Source organism: Prunus dulcis, chromosome 5 (assembly GCF_902201215.1).
Source record: "Prunus dulcis chromosome 5, ALMONDv2, whole genome shotgun sequence".
Taxonomy (NCBI): Eukaryota; Viridiplantae; Streptophyta; class Magnoliopsida; order Rosales; family Rosaceae; genus Prunus; species Prunus dulcis.
Window position 1 is genome coordinate 5,294,230 of NC_047654.1, and position 20,010 is coordinate 5,314,239.

At 35.8% G+C, this 20,010-nt stretch overlaps 1 protein-coding gene and 1 pseudogene across 1 annotated transcript; both read right to left on the reverse strand.

Moving 5' to 3' along the window:
* Positions 1-386: 386 nt before the first annotated feature.
* Positions 387-7,704, reverse strand: LOC117628882 (wall-associated receptor kinase-like 3). The gene is made up of 3 exons (XM_034361434.1): positions 6,786-7,704; positions 1,776-1,874; positions 387-1,552 (listed from the first exon to the last, which is right to left on the reverse strand). The coding sequence occupies exons 1-3, from the start codon at positions 7,702-7,704 to the stop codon at positions 387-389; spliced, it is 2,184 nt and encodes a 727-aa protein (XP_034217325.1).
* Positions 7,705-15,459: 7,755 nt separating this feature from the next.
* Positions 15,460-16,736, reverse strand: LOC117628883 (annotated as a pseudogene).
* Positions 16,737-20,010: the final 3,274 nt, after the last annotated feature.

Consider the following 20,010-nt stretch of genomic DNA (forward strand, 5'->3'; position numbering starts at 1 on the left):
ACTTGAATCTCTTTGAATTCATGGATGGAATAATGGATGGAAGGGAGTTTAGTTCTATTTTTGGGCTTCTAGTGATGATAAGACAAGCCAAACAAGAAAAAGAAAATGTTGGAAATTTGGAAAAATGTTGGATTAGTGGATGGGAGGGAGTTGAGTTTTATTTTTGGACTTCAACTTTAAATTAGGAAATAGCTGGAAATTTGGTTTATACACGAAGTTAAGTTTCTTTTTCTTTTTTTCCCCAAGTACAAGGAAGTGTTGAAGTAACGAGATCATAAGAAAAACATAACATATGCGTTCAACAACATTAAATGAAACAAAGTTTATTCAATTAAAAGGAATTCACCATAACTTGTAGATGGCAACAATGGCATAAACCCATGTTTTTAGTCCCTAGCCGACACTTCTGAAAGTGATTCAACATCCCAATTCCCGACTGAATCATCTTCCACAAAATCAATCCCGTCAGAATTTTGCTGAGCACTAATCAAAGATTTTCTTGACATTAGTACAGCCTCTAGCTCTGATGTAACCTCTCTCATTGTAGGACGGTTTCTTCCGTTCATATTCAAGCATCTCCTTGCAAGGTTAGCGACTAGTTGGATTTCTGTTTCAGAGCCCTCCTTCAGAACTTGAGCATCAACAACGTTAAAAAGACGATCTTCTTGCATCGAGGTAATGAAATATGTGGCAAGGCTTCTGTATTCTTCTTCTTGTGACCCTGTTACTGCAGAAATTGGTTTTTGCCCCGTTAAGAGCTCAACAAGGACCACTCCAAAGCTATAGACATCACTTTTCTCCGTAAATTGGCTTGACTGAAAGTACTCTGGGTCCAAGTAACCAAATGTTCCATGTACACATGTGGTTAGATGAGTTTGGTCAATGGAAATTGATCTTGAAGTTCCAAAATCTGCAATTTTTGCTCTGTATTTTTCATCCAAAAGTATGTTGGCAGACTTGATGTCTCTGTGATAAATGGGAAAGGAAGCTGCACTGTGTAAGTATGAAAGAGCACCCGCAATTTCTGTGGCAATTTGTAACCGTATGTCCCATGTGAGTGGGAATTCCTCAATCTGCTCTTGGATATATTGAGAAAGAGTTCCATTCGGTATGAATTCGTAGACCAAAAGTGGAACTTCGGTCTCTAAACAACAACCCATAATTTGAACCACATTTCTGTGGTTGATTTGTGAAAGAATTACAACCTCATTGATGAATCCCGAAAGCATGCTTTTGTCCACCTTTTTGGACTTCTTTACCGCAACAATTCTTCCATCCTCCAACATGCCTTTGTAAACGGTACCTTGACCTCCCTGACCAAGAATTCTATCAATGCTAAAATTGTTGGTGGCCTTTTCTAATTCTTTTGAATTGAATAACTTGATTTTGTCAACGTTAACTTCGCCTGACGATAACTGTTGCTCTAACAATAAACCACCATTTCGTTTGAAAAACATTTTCTTGCATGCAGTGATTTTCCTTTTCTTCACGATTTTGTGTACCTGCTGTGCACCAATGAGTATTAGCAATAGCCCAACACTGGAGCCAACACCTGCATCAATAGGTGTTGAATTATATCCATTATCATGTCGAAGCCAAAAACATTTTGAACGATATTGTAACCAAAAAACACTTTTGAATAAGAAGATAGGAGTACTATATACCTAAAATAATAGTTTTGTTTTCACTTTCAGAGCCCCGATCCGATGTGGTCCTAAAGGATTGACATGTAATATTATTAAAGACAGCAGCAGGGTCAGAAGCTAAATACGTACATCCACTGCCAGTTATATTTGAGTAGCAGCTATAACCCCCAACAAAATTCTCACATACATCGCCTCCACACTCATTTATGCCTTTGCATTCATCAATATCTGAAATGATGATGACCCGAGATATGGTTCAGTCCAAACTCACACATATAAGAATCGCATATGTTCAAATTTCATCAAAAGGTGAAATGATAATTAATACAAATTAAAATTTCCAGTACTAGAATAAACTAAATTCCAATACAAGTTATATATATTGTACTTTTTTTCAAGTTTTCGATGTATGACTTTACGTTCTTCGATAGAGATATAACAGAAACCTAGGGATTATGAGAATTAATAGTGATAGTACATGGCTAATAAAAGGACAGAATTTGTCTAATGACATGTTTTAGATGCCATTTCAACTCGTGTAAAATACCTAATGGGGCTTTGGGCCACATCTAACTCATATTCATTAAAATAAGCCCCCAAACGATCTGGTCCACTCATCTCGTTTGGGCTTTCGGCAGTTTAATATTTAACAAAAGCGATTTCGATAAAAGCTTTCTACATAATCATTTCCATTCGGGCCCTCTCTTAGTTTCTTTCCAAGGATAAATATCTTTATATTTTTATAGTAGACCACTTTGATTAGAAATCAAGGATCAATCTAAATCCAGAAAGAAGAGATTCAATTTGTAGACGTGAGTCTCTTAATTAATCAAGGAGATTTATTTCTTTAATTCTCCTTGATTAATTAAGGGATTTACTTTCCTATTCTTTATAGTTGACAAACCATTGTATAATTAAGAGATACTATCCTAATTGATTACTGTATCTATTTCCTTGTAAAGCACTCATGTAAACTCCTATATACACCTCCTTATGGAGAAGAATAAAACCTAACCTAAAGTATTCAAACCATATTCATATTTTGGCATGATATCAGAGCAATCGATCCTAGGTTGTCTCCAAACCCTTATCTCAAATTTCTCATATTCAAATCCAAAACCCTAAATCAAATTCCTCATATTTTTCCCCAAATCCAAATCCCTAAAATCTAAAGTCCTCCAATCCTCTTATCAAAATCCCTAAACACATACCCTTAAATCTTATACGCATACTTCACAAATCCAATTCTTACATCAAATTCCTCAAATAAAATTCATCCAAACACAATTCCTCACATTCTCACATCACATCTTACTGCCGCTGAGATGTCAGGAACCCCTACGATTTCCCCTTTATTGAAGACCCACAGAAGCATACGGTTAATCCTGCTGACCCAGCTACTCGGACTCATGCTTCTATCGCCACCACCAAAGGTTCTACTTTTAATACGTCCTCTCAAAAATCCGCATGGATTATCGACTCAGGTGCTACGGATTACATGACATTTGATACTGGCCAACTTATTAGTCAAAAATCATCCACTCCGTCAATGATGTCTAATGCTAATAGTACCCCCTCCCCTGTGGTTGGGGAAGGCTCTCTATCTCTCTCTACTTCCCTACATCTGGATTCTGTATTACTTGTTCCATCTTTGAACCATAACTTATTATATGTTGCACAACTTACTACTTCTTTGGGGTGTACTGTAACATTTTGGCCAAATTATTGTGTTTTTTCTGGGACATCCTCACAAGAAAGGCGATTGGTTGTGGTACTCGGCGGGGCAAACTCTACTACTTGGATTGGGCATCGGATAGTGAGGTCCAGGTTGGTCAAGCTTTCACAACCAGTGGTACTCAGCGGGGCAAACTCTACTACTTGGATTGGGCATCGGATAGTAAGGTCAAGGTTGGTCAAGCTTTCACAACCAGTGGAACTCGTTTTAAGGGGGAGAGAGCCAAAATTTGGTTATGGCAAAAACGTTTTGGGCATGCCTTGTTCGGTTATCTTAAGAAGTTGTTTCCATCATTATTTTCCAGTCTTGATATTTCTAGCTTCCAGTGTGATACGTGTGAATTGGCTAAGAGTCATCATGTCCTGTTCCCATTAAGCTCAAATAAGAGTTTGGTTCTGTTTTCTCTTGTTCATTCTAATGTTTGGGGACCTAAAATTGCCACTCAGTCAGGGGCGCGATGGTTTGTCACGTTTATAGATGATTGCACACGCATGACTTGGGTTTCCCTTTTCAAAACTAAAGGGGAAGTCAGTTCCTAGTTTCAACAATTTTATCAAATGGTGGAGACTCAGTTTCATGCTAGAATTCAGGTTCTTTGTTCTGATAATGGAGGAGAATTTCTCAATCATGATCTTAACCAGTTCTTACAAGATCATGACATCATATATCAACGCTCATTCCCTTGCACTCCCCAATAGAATGGGGTGGCTGAAAGGAAGAATAGACACTTATTTGTAGTCGTTCGTGCCTCTCTCTTTGGTGCCAATATGCCACGATCTTTTTGGGGCGAAGCTGTCGTCTCTGCAGCATACCTTATCAATCGGATTCCCTCTAGTATCATAAATTTCCAAACACCACTTCAAACACTTCACCACCATATCCAAACACCTCCCACCCCAAATCTGGAACCCCGAATTTTTGGCTGTGTTGTATTGGTCTACTTACATGATCACCAACAAAGCAAATTGGATCCCCGAGCCGAAAAGTGTGTTTACATTGGCTATGCACCTATCAGAAAGGATACTGGTGTTATCATCCACATAGTCAGAAGGTTTTTACCTCCATAGATGTTGTGTTTCAGGAACATGACTTATATTTTTCAACAGCCTAGGAGGAGAATCGAGAATCCACCACTGCTCCAATTCTCGATTTTTTCCCCAGGACGTCACTCTACATCAAAGTGACCGGTCGCCAGTGGAAAGCAATCGGTCGCCTCCTCTTAGTTCTTCAACTATAGAGACCCTACTCAAAATAACCACTCGCCAGAAGAAAACAATACGTTGTCTCCACGATGTCAAAATCAGGAGGAGGAAATTGAATTGTTTTATGAGATTTTGCCCACTTCAGCTCTAGTACCGCACCAATCACCTGTTGAGGAAGTCATTCAGGTAACATTTTTTTTCCCGAAACTGATAACACTAATGAAATATCCCAAGATGATTTGATTTCAGAAGGCACATAGCCTACATATCAGCTTCCAGAAAAGAAGAACTGTGGCAAACCTTGAGTACAATATGAAGCAGATCTTAAAGCCGAAGGGAAATACCCCATTAATAATTCTATATCTCTCAGCAAATTATCAGAGTCATGTGTGCACTATGTGAAGCAGTTGGCTGACATATCTGTTCCCAACAGTGTAACTGAAACACTAGAAGACCTAAAATGGAAAGAAGCTATGAATGAAGAAATGCGAGCTCTCCAAAAGAATGTCACATGGGAACTCGTGCCCTTACCTCATGGAAAGAAGACAATAGGATGTAGGTGCATTTACACTGTGAAACTCAAAGCAGATGGATCCGTTGAAAGATATAAAGTTAGATTGGTGGCGAAGGGGTACACACAGACATGAGATAGACTACGAGGAGACCTTTGCCCCAGTAACCAAGATTAACAATATTAGAGTCCTATTGTCTCTAGCAGCAAATCTCGATAGGCCACTACATCAGTTTGATGTCAAAAATGCATTCTTACATGGAGACTTGGAAGAAGAAGTATATATCGACTTACCCCCAGGATGTAATTCAGCTCCTGACAAGAAAAATCAAGTTTGCAAACTCAGAAAGTCATTATATTGGTTAAAGCAATCTCCCAGGGCATGGTTTAGCAGATTTACTAAATCTATGAAGAATTTTGGATATGCATAGAGTAATTCAGATCACACTCTGTTCTTGAAGCGTGATGAAGGAAAACTTACAGCATTGATTGTTTATGTAAATGACATAATCGTAACTGGAAACAACGCAGAAGAGCAACTGAAATTGCAAAAGTATTTGTCTCAGGAATTTGAGATGAAGGATTTAGGTGATCTGAAGTACTTTCTTGGAATCGAAGTAGCGAGGTCAAAAACTAGTATATTTCTATCTCAAAGGAAGTATGTAATAGATCTACTCACTGAAACAAGAATGCTTGGATGTAAGCCAGCTGACACACCCATTGAGATGAATCACAAGTTATTGTGTGAAGACATGGACTAAGAACCAACCAATAAGGAACAGTACCAACGCCTTGTTGGAAGGTTGATATACTGGCACACACAAGACTAGATATGCATATGCTGAGTGTGGTTACATTCGCCCAGTGTTGCTCATAGGAATGCAGTTGATCGGATCTTAAGATACTTAAAGTCAGCCCCTGGGAGATGATTAATGTTCTCAAAAAATAGAGATCTTGAAGTTGTTGGATATACATATGCTGATTAGGCTGGTTCCATTATAGATAGACGCTCTACTTCTGGTTACTTTACATTCGTGGGAGGTAACCTAGTCACTTGGCGGAGTAAAAAGCAAAATGTGATTTCTCCGTCTAGTACAGAAGCAGAGTATCGACGAATGGCTCACGGAGTTTGTGAATTATTGTGGATCAGAAGACTCTTGACAGAATTGTGCTTCAAGCCAGAAAAGCCAATGGAGTTGCATTGTGACAATAAGTCAGCTATCGATATTGCCCATAATCCAGTTCAACATGATCGAACCAAACATGTTGAGGTGGATAGACATTTTATCAAAGAAAAAATTGAGAAGAAGATCATCCGCCTACCATTCGTAAAATCAGAAGATCAACTGGCAGATATCTTAACAAAAGCTGTTTGTGGCAGAATATTTCATGATTCACTTACCAAGTTGGGCATTGGTGACATATATGCACCAACTTGAGGAGGAGTGTTGACGTGAGTCTCCTAATTAATCAAGGAGATTTATTTCCTTGATTAATTAAGAGATTTACTTTCCTATTCTTTATAGTTGACAAATCATTGTATAAATAGGAGATACTATCCTAATTGATTACTGTATCTATTTCCTTGTAAAGCACTCATATAAACTCCTATATATACCTCCTTATGGAGAAGAATAAAACCTAACCTAAAGTATACAAATCATATTCATATTTTAGCACAATTTGCGCACCTTGACAAGGTTGGAGAAGATAAGGATTTCCTTCCGTGCCCCGCGGACAGTCGCAAATCAAAATGGGCTCAGAAGTCAAATCACTAGTACTGCGGGTGCAAATGGGTGTTGATTGGTTAACAGTCAGGTTTGGTTTTTCTCTGAATCTTTCACCATAGTCATGTACGTTTAACATCCAGTCTAGCACCACAGGAACGCTGCCCATATCCTTCAGGTCTTGAAAATTCTTAAAGTTTTTCACAAACCAATCTTCGTCAACCAAAAATGCGTACTTGCAATCGCCCATTGGATCTGACATTTTAGAATTTGATGATATCTCAATAGTTAAACTGCCGGAGAGTGCATTTGTTCCAAGAGTATCTTGGCAACAGCCATTACCTTCATAGCAGTTGCCAAAGTCGCCCCCTGTAGTGTTTTGACAAATCGACCGGCAACCAGCGATAGTCCCATGATCTGAGGTCACAGTGGCATAGAGGCCACAACTCACTGCAATGAATCTGTTGCCTGTCTGAGAGTACATGAAAGGACTGCCAGTCAAATTCTGGGGTTGGTGAGTTTCCTTTCCCTCGCAGTTGAAGAAAGTAATAGGGTTCTTTACCCAAACCAATTGCCTGCCATATTCAAACAGAACAATACTTAGCAGCTCCAGGTCGACGCTCTTGAGGAAAGGCACTTGCCTGCTGTAATTAGCTGAGGTTGTAGAGTTGTTGTGCCTGCAGTCTATTTGAAACCATCCATCTAAGTAACAATCTTTGTGAGGTCCAATCCCGAAAGGGTATGGGATGGCAACATCTCCACAATGCGTTGTGCAATTAGGCTTTGCTATAGGCGGTGATGCTGTACTAGTTGTTGCAGCTCCATAGCAACAACTTAGTATTATTATGCGCCATAACAACAGAATAATGGATATGATATTCATTATTTATCAAACTGATTTGTAGAGTTTGATTTTTGCAGTCCAAATTGATGTATATCAAACTTTATATAGCTTCCAAAAAAAGGAACATGTTTCGAGGAAATTATTGTATTGCGTGGAATTTATTGTGTACATTATTCTAGCTATACTTGTGTAGACTTCTAGATCTAGTCAATTTTCACAAATAAATAAATCAGAGACTTTTAGTCAATGTCAATTTTTATAAAAACTTTCAATTGTAACAAAAAATCCACTTAAATAGACTTAAATGCCCTCAAAATTAAAACTCATATAAACCTAAAAAGAAAGTCCCTATTAGATAAAAATTTGAATTTTTTGTAGGCACGTCCATAACACTAGTCGAACTCCTTGTGAGTGTTGTTCTTCCTTTTCTTCGTTTATGGGGTGGGTCTGCAACATAGTTCTTTTTTCTTTTTTCTTTTTTTTTTTTGGCTAGAATCCATCATGCTTCTTTAATGTTCTTGCACATGGTTACGAATTTAATGATATATCTTTTTTGAAAAAAAACATTTTTAAAAAAACGTCTAGATGAGCATCCTTTCATGTTTTGAGAAACTTTGCATGACAAAGATGAACTTGAGGATTCAACAATGCAAATCTGAATTCATACACGAACCTCCTTTAGTTTGGCCAACCAACATCTACCAGAGTGAAGCGATGAGAAAGCAATTATGTATGTAATTTTAGGGCATTTAAATCTATTCAAGTGGATTTTTAACTATAACGGAAAGATTTTATAAAAATTGACATTTATGAAAGTATGGGTAATTTTTGCTATTTTTGATAAAAACTCTTCCTCTTCCTTTTAGAAAACAAATATATATGTTGGCTAGAGCGGATTTGCTCCCCAACTGAGTTCAAATCCCCCTCTGTGTAGTTTTGATTATATTAAAGTAGATTATCGTTTGTATAAAAAAAAAAATATATATATATATATATATATATATATATTGGACTAGAAATAATAGAAAAGCAGAGAAGATTCAAAGTTTTTTATGATATTCAAAGGAAGACTTGATTAAAAAGGACAATACAAGGTGGCTTGATGGTGAAATGCTGACTTATGCTATCCACAGCATGATTTTGTAATCGTCGTTGCCCATTACGTGAGGTTAGGGTCATCCCCATTAGTCTATGGAGAAAATGTGGCTTACGTGACCTTAGGCTCTTCTTCTTTATATGTACATCCATTTTTTTCCTTTATTTATTTATCTGAAGGACCCTCAAACTCTCTCCAGTGTTGGTCTTGGTCTTGGTGGAAACATCATTTTTATCAATAAAGCCGATGATTGGCTAATAGTTAATGAAATAATCTTCTGAATTAAGCAAAATCACTATTATCTGGGTGGAAAATGATTCAGAATCTTCCACTACAATTTCAAATGGATGAAGTCAAGATACGTGATTAGTTCATATAATGATGTGAAACAAGTGTCTAGATAAAAGAAAATGAAAGAAGTTGCAGTTGATGTAGATTGTGCTTGTCTCAGATTTGGTGAAGTTTCGCTACCCATATCTCCTCCTTCACTGGCATGCTGTAAAACGATCAAAACAAGTTACATAAAACCTAGGAACATAAGAACGAAACTCAAAACACCAAAATTATAGTGACTGAAACTCACTATTGTCTGGTATTGTAACGTACGTTATGATCTTTTTCACCATACACTTGCCGCATGTGATCTTAATGAAGCCTCTAGGCCATTGTTTTGAGGTTGATGGTGGTTGTGGCTCATATTACTCTGTTGCCGCTGCCCTATTTGGCCTGCCAGGAGCAATAGGCTGCTGATTTGTAGCTGGCCAATATTTTGTCAAACAAAGTAGGGTAAAAATTCAGATATGCTAAGATACGCTCATATTATTATTCTTCTCCAATATTGAGGTATTTATACAAGTACAAAGATGTGTTAACCCTAAATAAAATAGAAAATATATCTAAATGACAATAGGAAGTAAATTTCTATTATAATAGGACTAAATAATTATTGGACCAAAATTCTAATAAAATAAGGAACCAAAATCCTAACTAAGGACGGACTTACCAACACTCCCCCTCAAGTTGGGCAAAGATATTTCGCATGCCCAACTTGACAAGCGAGTCACAGAACACCATACTTGAGAAGCACCAATTGTAGAGAAGGTCTTTTCGTCAACCACAAGTGAAACAAGTGACAATCTAAAGCAAAGTGTGCAGCAGAAACACAAAAGCAAACCGTAAAAAATAGGGCACATAGCAGAACACAGAAACCCTGTGAGCACGACAGTAGGTAAGGCAGAACACAAACCATGTGAGCACGGCAGTAGGTAAGGCAGAACACAGAAACCCTGTGAGCATGACAGTAGGTAGAGCAGAACACAGAAACTCTGTGAACACGGCAGTAGATTAGGCAGAACACAAAAACCGAAACCCTGTGAGCACGGTAGTAGATAAGGCAGAACACAAAGGCAAAGGGCAAGGCCACAGCAACAACAGCGACAATGACCACATCAACGGAAAGTGAAGCAAGCAAAGGCAACATCAACGGTGGCAACATCGACCACAACAGAAACACACCAGCAAAGGCATGAGCAACAATACTAGCACCATAACATGTAGGAGCAACAATATTGGTACCAAACAACAGCAATGCAAGGCATTGACACCAGCAAGAGCAACAAGGCAGGGACAAACAACTGTAGTAGAAGCAACAACAGAGACAACTTCTCTTCACTCTCCCTCTCCCCCTGAAGAGAAGGGGTCGATAGAGCCATATGATCAGTGGTACTTGAGAAATAGCCACGGACAATCAGCCATGATAGATAGGTAGGTGAATTGCAATGGAATAGATGAGCAGCAGTGTCACTCCCCCTCAAATCCGACGATGTATGAGAGTCGAGATTTGGAGAAAGTAACACCCAAATAAATAGAGAGACAAAGGCTAGCTAGGAGAAGGCTCAGCGAGCGGTGACCAGGCTTGCGGAGGTTTGAGATGGCTCGGTGAGCGGTGACGAGGCTCACAGAGGAAAGAGATCAGGCCATCAATGGCCAAGGGGCGTGTTGCCCATATGGCATACATTTAAAAGGGAGGCTCGACGGTGAGCACTAGAGACTGAAACTAACATGGGCTCAATATGATTTGAATAGAAAGCAAGCTCATAGGGAGATGAAAAGTAAGAAAAAAAAAGGCAGCAACAGGCATAGGTAAAGAAAAAGAAAGGTAATGACTCAACATAAACACGACAAGGACAGAGACAAGGGTAAAATTGCAGAAAGGTGCGGTGAAAACACATATGAGAGGATGAACAAAAGAAGATGACTATACAAGATGAAGACCCATGATGGGTGAGGAATGAAGAGTGCCAACGACTCTCAATTTGGCAGAGGTTATCACAGGTTAGGAACCAGGCTCTGATACCATGTCAAACAAAGTAGGATAAAAATTCAGATATGCTAAGATACGCTCATATTATTATTCTTCTCCAATATGGATGTATTTATACAAGTACAAAGATGTGTTAACCTTAAATAAAATAGGAAATATATCTAAATTACAATAGAACTAAATAATAATTAGTAAGTAACCAAAATTCTAATAAAATAAGGAACCAAAATCCTAACTAAATAAGGAATAGACTTAAATGCCTTCAAAACTAAAACTCATATAAACATAAAAAGAAAAACCCTATTAGATAAAAATTTGAATTCTTAGTAAGCATGTCTACAACACTAGTCGAACTCCTTGTAAGTGTTGTTCTTCCTTTTCAGTGTTTATGGGGTGGGTCTGCAGCATAGTTCTTTTTTCTTTTTCAATTTTTTTTTTGGCTAGAATCCATCATGCTTCTTTAATGTTCTTACACAGGGTGTACGAATTTAATGATATATCTTCTTCCAAAAAAACATAAAAAAAAACGTCTAGAGCATCCTTTCATGTTTTGAGAAACTTTGCATGACAAAGATGAACTTGAGGATTCAACAACGCAAATATGAATTCTTAATACGTCATTAATGGCACCTTGACAAAGCACAGCAAGAACCTCCATTTGTTTGGCCAACCAACATCTACCAGAGTGAAGCGATGGGAAAGCAATTAATGTATGTATTTTTAGGGTATTTAAGTATATTTAAGTGGATTTTTTATCTATAATGGAAAGATTTTATAAAAATTGACTTTATGAAAGTAGGGATAATTTTGGCTATTTTTTATAAATAAATATATAAAACTCTTCCTCTTCCTTTTAGAAAACAAAATTTGAGTTTCAAACCAAACAGAAATAATTTTCAGCATTTTCAGGTCCTTATTATCCCAAGTCCATTATTTTGATGTCTAGTATAGGAAGCTTGGAATTTTTATTAGCAAAGCATATGATCATTCTCAAGTCTTAACCTTCTCAATGTTGGATAAAACTTAAAAAAATAAAAATAAATTACGGAATGTGCAGAGGTACTTCCTGCAGGCAAGAATTAATGCCATAGTCCTCGATACATGGCTTTTACAAGTCAAGTCCACTCAAAAGTACAAATTATTAAAGTTTATCAACTTTTGTAGAAGGAAAAAACAGAGCAAGAACTTAAAAGTGAAAAAGAATTGATTGGCTAATAATTAATGAGCAAAATAAAAAAATAAAATGACTAGCTGAATCAAAATAAAAAAAAATAAAAAGATGATTTGAAGCTAGAGTCAAGAAAAAGAACATGGGAAAGCAATTATGTAATTATTTTTAGGGTATTTAAGTCTATTCAAGTGGATTTTTAACTATAACGGAAAGATTTTATAAAAATTGAGATTTATGAAAGTATGGGTAATTATGGTTATTTTTTATTTTATTTTATTGAAAAAAACTCTTCCTCTTCCTTTTAGAAAACAAAATATATGTTGGCTAGAGTGAATTTGCTCCCCAACTTGTAGTTTAGATTATATTAAAGTAAATTATGGTTTGTGTAAAAAACAAAATATATATATATTATAGATATATATATATATGTATATGTTGGACTAGAAATAATAAAAGAAAAGCAGAGAAGGTTCAAAGTTTTTTATGATATTCAAAGGAAGACTTGATTAAAAAGGACAATACAAGGTGGCTTGATGGTGAAAGGCTGAGTTATGCTATCCACAGCATGATTTTGTAATCGTCGTTCCGTTCATAGCCATAAGTTCAAATCAGAGCTACAAAAATATCAGCGAAACATTCAAAAGAAAAACAATTCATCAGCACTTGAAAAATAAGTTGCCCCTATTATCTCTGGTTGGAAAAAAGAATTCAAGTAGTAACAAAGCCGAATGATTGACTAATAGTTAATGAACAATCTATGAGTCAAATGATTGGCTAATAGATGACTTGAAACTAGAGTCAAGAACAGCAATTTCACTATAATCTCTGGTTGGAAAAAAGAATTCAAGGAAATATTGTGACACATATTCATAATCATACACTGACTACTTAAGGGTTAACTCCAACCCTAAATGATAATTCTCAAGTCAAGTCTTAAACTCCTCTTCTTTTTCTTTTTTCTTTTTCTTTTTTGGACAAAAATTCTTAATCTTCTCTGAGTAGGATAAAACTAAAATAAAAAATTAAGGTGCGGAGATGGTTCTTGTCACCTTCTTGCAGCTGCTTCAGGAATTAATGCTCATCCTTGATCCATGACTTTCGTAAGTCAATGGCACTCAACTGTACAAATTATTAAATTTTATCAACAGTTTTTAGAAGAAAAAAATAGAATGGAAAGGAATAATATTATAGCGAGAATTAAAAAAATATTGGGAATATGCAATTAATTTATGAAAGCAGCGAATGAGGAGATAGAGATATCTCTTATCAGCATGGCCAGATCAAGCAAGGGAAAATAAAGGAATTGAGAGCTAGCTTGTGTTTGCCCTTTGTTGTGTCAAATAATTGAAATTATTCACACCAATAAGACAATAAAATAAAATAAAATATCAAAAACCAAAGATAAAACCACACATACTACTACGTTTTACTATTTGCGCGATGAAGAAAAATTCGTCCAGCAAAATGCACTATAGCGACGGAAAACATTATTCGTCTTGCAAAAAACAAAGACCTAGCCCGACCAATATTTTCGCCGGGCAAAAACTCTTAGCGCGACAGAAAACCTATTCGTAGCGCAAAGTACGGAAGAAAAACGAGGGTTTTTTTTTTTTGCACCAACCACTTGTGCGACGACAAAAATCGTCGCGAAAGATAACCTAGCACGACGGTTCAACGTTTCTTCGCGTAAAGGTGGATAGAAAAAACTGATTTTTGTTGTTTGGTGGCAAAAACTTGTGCGACGACGAGCAACGACATTATTTATCGTCGCGTACGAAAAACGTGAGATATTTATTTTGGTGCCAAAATACTTACATGGGAGATTTTTTTATTTTTTTATTTTTTGGCGCCAAAGCCTTGCACGACAGAAATAATGTTCATCACGTAAAGTGTGATGTCGGTACATTCTTACGCGATCGAAGATCGCTTTCGCGGGACGACATTTAGAATTTGCGCGACGAATAAAATCTTGTGTGGCACAAAAGATTGATGTCGACACCTGCTTGCGCGACAAAAAAATTATTTTGTGCTACGAAAAAGTGGTTTTGCAGGACGGAATTTTTTTTTTTCCCGACGGCTGTTTGCGGTAAGAATTTATTATTTCTTCATGCAAGTCCTTCTTCTTATTATCTGAAGTCTGCCATTGTAGAGGCAGAATGCAAAAAAATAAGCATTCTGCCTATCTCTGCCGCTGCCTCTACTAGGATTTAAGTACGTTTATTGGATAAATATTTTTTATCAGTAGTTTAAAAGTATTAATGTAAATTTGTACTGAGGTTTTGATGTTTTTACATAGACTTTTGAGGTTTTGATCTTTAGGTTTAAAATTATTTCCACAAAACCTCATCCCTTAATTTTTCTACGTAAAATTGATAATGATAATGTTAAAATCAGGGATTCGATTGCATGTAGGGGTGGAATTTGAATCGGTATATCAATTTGATTTTGGCTTCAACTAGTTCGATAACCAAACTGAGTATATAACGATGGCCTATATGAGAAATATAAGCCATTTTTATTATGAATTTAAAGTTCTGACTCCTGCCAATGAGTTCCCACCACTGTGGTGTTGGATTCCTCCTCCCCTTATGGTATCCAAAGTTGAATCCTCCATTGGGCTTTTCTTTCCTCCAGTGTAATCGGAAAAAAAAATTTCTGAAACAGGCCCTAAGAGAGATGAGGAAACTAAAGTTTTTTTTTTTTTTTTTTGGTTGAAAAAAGTTTAGAAGGGCTTCTCCCTCATCTTCATTACGGTATCAAGCCCCCCTCATTTTCCTCATAATCTCATCCATGTCTCCAACACCATCATCCATTATCTTTTTACTTGAATCTCTTTGAATTCATGGATGGAATAATGGATGGAAGGGAGTTCAGTTCTATTTTTGGGCTTCTAGTGATGATAAGACAAGCCAAACAAGAAAAAGAAAATGTTGGAAATTTGGAAAAATGTTGGAATACTGGATGGGAGGGAGTTGAGTTTTATTTTTGGGCTTCAACTTTAAATTAGGAAATAGCTGGAAATTTGGTTTATACACGATATTAAAGTTTCTTTTTCTTTTTTTCCCCAAGTACAAGGAAGTGTTGAAGTAACGAGATCATAAACATAACATATGCCTTCAACAACATTAAATGAAACAAAGTTTATTCAATTAAAAGGAATTCACCATAACCTGTAGATGGCAACAATGGCATAAACCCATGTTTTTAGTGCCTAGCCGACACTTCTGAAAGTGATTCAACATCCCAATTCCCAACTGAATCATCTTCCACAAAATCAATCCCGTCAGAATTTTGCTGGGCACTAATCAATGATTTTCTTGACATTAGTACAGCCTCTAGCTCTGATGTAACATCTCTCATTGTAGGGCGGTTTCTTCCGTTCAAATTCAAGCATCTCCTTGCAAGGTTAGCGACTACTTGGATTTCTGTTTCGGACCCCTCCTTCAAAACTGGAACATCAACAATGTTAAACAGACATCTTCTTGCATCGAGGTAATGAAATATGTGGCAAGGCTTCTGTATTCTTCTTCTTGTGACCATGTTACTGCAGAAATTGGTTTTTGCCCCGTCAAGAGCTCAACTAGGACCACTCCAAAGCTATAGACGTCACTTTTCTCTGTAAATTGGCTTGATTGAAAGTACTCTGGGTCCAAGTAACCAAATGTTCCATGTACACATGTGGTCAGATGAGTTTGGTCAATGGAAATTGATCTTGAAGTTCCAAAATCAGCAATTTTTGCTCTGTATTTTTCATCCAAAAGTATGTTGGCAGACTTGATGTCTCTATGATATATGGGAAAGGAAGCTGCACCGTGTAAGTACGAAAGAGCTCCTGCAACTTCTGTGGCAATTTGTAACCCATGTCCCATGTGAGTGGGAATTCCTCAATCTGCTCTTGGATATATTGAGAAAGAGTTCCATTCGGTATGAATTCGTAGACCAAAAGTGGAACTTCGGTCTCTAAACAACAACCAATAATTTGAACCACATTTCTGTGGTTGATTTGTGAAAGAATTACAACCTCATTGATGAATTCCGAGAGCCTGCTTTTGTCCACCATTTTGGACTTCTTTATTGCAACAATTCTTCCATCCGCCAACATGCCCTTGTAAACGGTACCTTGACCTCCCTGACCAAGAATTCTATCAATACTAAAATTGTTGGTGGCCTTTTCTAATTCTTTTGAATTGAATAACTTGATTTTGTCAACATTAACTTCGCCAGACAATAACTGTTGCTCTAACAATAAACCACCATTTCGTTTGAAAAACATTTTCTTGCGTGCAATGGTTTTTCTTTTCTTCACGATTTTGTGTACCCACCATGCACCAATGAATAGAAACAATAGCCCAACACCGGAGCCAAGACCTGCATCAATAGGTTTCCATATGAGCTTATTATTTGGCTAAATTGGAATTATATCCATTATCATTTCTAAACACGAAAATAATTGAATAAACCCTTGTCGAAGCCGAAAACATTTTGAACAATATTGTAACCAAAAAAAACTTTTGAATAATATTACCATGGTGGAAGATACATATATTATTATTTTGAGAGATGTAAGAAGACAGGAGTACTACATACCTAAAATAATAGCACTACTACATTTTACACTTCGCGCGACGAAGAAAATTTCGTCGCGCAAAATACATTGTAGTCGCACAAGTTTTAACGCGATAAAAAATTCGTCGCGCAGAATCCGTCGCGCAAAGATCGTAAAGAAAGACTTTGCGCGACGAAAAAATATTGGTCGCGCAAAGTACTTTGCGCGACGAAAAAATATTGGTCCCGCAAAACTTTGCGCGACGAAACACATTGGTCGCGCAAAGGTTTGCGCGACGAAAAATATTCGTCTCGCAAAGTTTTGAGCGACAAAAAACATTGGTCGTGCAAAGTCTCAAAAAAATTAAAAAAATAAAAAATTCCCGCGTTCCATTTTTGGTACCCGCCCACATTTTTAGAGTTTTGCGCGACGAACACTAACGTCGCGCAAATATTTGCGCGACGAACACTAACGTCGCGCAAATATTTGCGCGACGAAATATTTTTTTGTGTTTTAAAATTTTTAATTAAAATAAACTAATTTTTACTTTTTATTATTATTTCTTTAATATTAATTTATTCAAATTTTTACTTTTTAAATATAATTTAATTGTATGATTTTTTTTTAAATCACTTTAATTTAAATTGATATTAATTTAATTATAGTAATTTTTTCAAATTTTTACTTTTTAAATTTAATTTAATTGTAAGATTTTTCTTAATTACTTTAATTTAAATTGACATATTCAAAATAAAATTACATATGAAAAATAGTGATCAAATTATCCAATAAATATTTATATATATAATATTCAAAATGTACACATGAATTAACAAAGTACAATAATAAAATCCTAATACAAGCATATTGTGGTGGTAGTGGTGGATAATATGTTTTGATAGCTTCCTAATCCTCAACTTTAGCCATCAAAGTCTCAATGATTACCTACAAAAAAAAACAAATATGGTCAAATAACAACAACAACAAAAAAAAAGAATGCATAATCTCCCCTAAAATTGTTATACCACAAATCCAACCCAAACTCCAATCTCTCCCCTTTACTCAACCCCAAACCCCACACAAACTCAAAACTAACTCAAAAAACACATATTAATGAAAAAAATTTAAAATTTGGAGAGAATATACCTTTTGGCAAGATTGAGAGTGAGTGAGAATGAGAGAGAGAAGTGAGAGAATTAGATAAGATAGTGATAGAGAGATGAGAGAGTGAGAGATAGTGAAAAGATAGATGAAAGAGTGAGTGAGAGTGAGAGATAGTGAAGAGAGAGATGAGAGATTAAGTGAGAGAAGTGAGTGTGAGAGAAAGGGTGGGATTTGGGGAGAGGGAAAGAGAGAGGAGAGGTAAGAGTAGAGAAAGAAATTGAGAAAATGGTGGAGGAGTTATTTCGGTTTTAAAAATCGTATCACTTTGCGCGACGAAAATATTGTTCGTTGCGCAACGTTTTGCGCGACGAAACATATTGGTCTCGCAAAGTTTTGCTCGACGAATATACGAATATTGGTCGCGCAAAGTCTGAAAAAATTATTTTTTGAAAAAAAAAATTCCCGCATCCCATTTTTTTACCCGCCAAAATTTTTAAGTTTTTGTGCGACGAAAAATACATATTGGTCGCGCAAAGTCTAAAACAATTATATAAAAAAAATTCCCGCGTCCCATTTTTGGTACCCGCCCAAATTATTGCGCGACGAAACATATTGGTCTCGCAAAGTTTTGCGCGACGAATATAGTAATATTGGTCGCGCAAAGTCTAAAAAAATTATTTTAAAAAAAAAAAAATTCCTGCATCACATTTTTGGTACCCGCCAAAATTTTTAAATTTTTGTGCGACGAAAAATACATATTGGTCGCGCAAAGTCTAAAACAATTATATAAAAAAATTCCCGCGTCTCAAATTTTTGCGCGACAAAAATTATATATTGGTCGCGCAAAGTTTTGCGCGACGAAACATTGGTTCGTAGCACAATATTTATAAAAATAATTGTTATGAATAATAAAAAATAAAAATATTTTATTTTATGATTTAAAATATAATTAAGGTGAAAGCTACTTAATAAATGTATATACTATTCAATTTCTTAAGTGTTATATGTACAAAATAAATAAATTTAAAGCTACTTAATAAATAAATATATATATACATACACACACACACACACACTTCAACGATCTAACCATAAGACTTGTTTGTATATACTTCAAGATCGTATACCCCAAAAAAAATCACAAAAAACAAACATTCAGAGATCTAGTAACTGGACAAAACTTTTCGATAGTTATAAATGAAAAATCACGATTTAACGGTTATTTTAACTCCGATTTTGATGATTTTTTTTCAGCTACACTCCTTGACCCTATATGAATACAATGACTGAATTTGATCTTCAATTTAAAACATTTGCACTAGTGGATACCACAAAATGTTATGTTATATTTAACAAAAGTATAAATAAACTCTTAATTGTTAGTGAATATATTGTTTTGATGGCATATGCATTCTACAAAACTAGTTTCAACGATCCAACCATCAAACTTGTTTTTTTATACTTCGAGATCATATATGCCAAAAATCGGAAAAAATAAACATTCATAGATCAAGTAACGGGACAAAACTCTTCGACGGTTATAAATGAAAAATCATGATTTAACGGTTATTTTAACTCCGATTTTGATGATTTTTTTTACAGCTACACTCCTTGACCCTATATGAATACAATGACTGAATTTGATCTTCAATTTAAAATATTTACACTAGTGGATACCACAAAATCTTATGTTATATTTAACGAAAATATAAATAAACTCTTAATTGTTAGTGAATATATTGTTTTGATGGCATACACATTCTACAAAACTAGTTTCAACGATCCAACCGTCAAACTTGTTTGTTTATACTTCAAGATCATATACGCCAAAAATCGGAAAAAATAAACATTCATTGATCAAGTAACGGGACAAAACTTTTCGATGGTTATAAATGAAAAATCAAGATTTAATGGTTATTTTAACTCCGATTTTGATGATTTTTTTTACAGCTACACTCCTTGACCCTATATGAATACAATGACTGAATTTGATCTTCAATTTAAAATATTTACACTAGTGGATACCACAAAATCTTATGTTATATTTAACGAAAGTATAAATAAACTCTTAATTGTTAGTGAATATATTGTTTTGATGGCATATG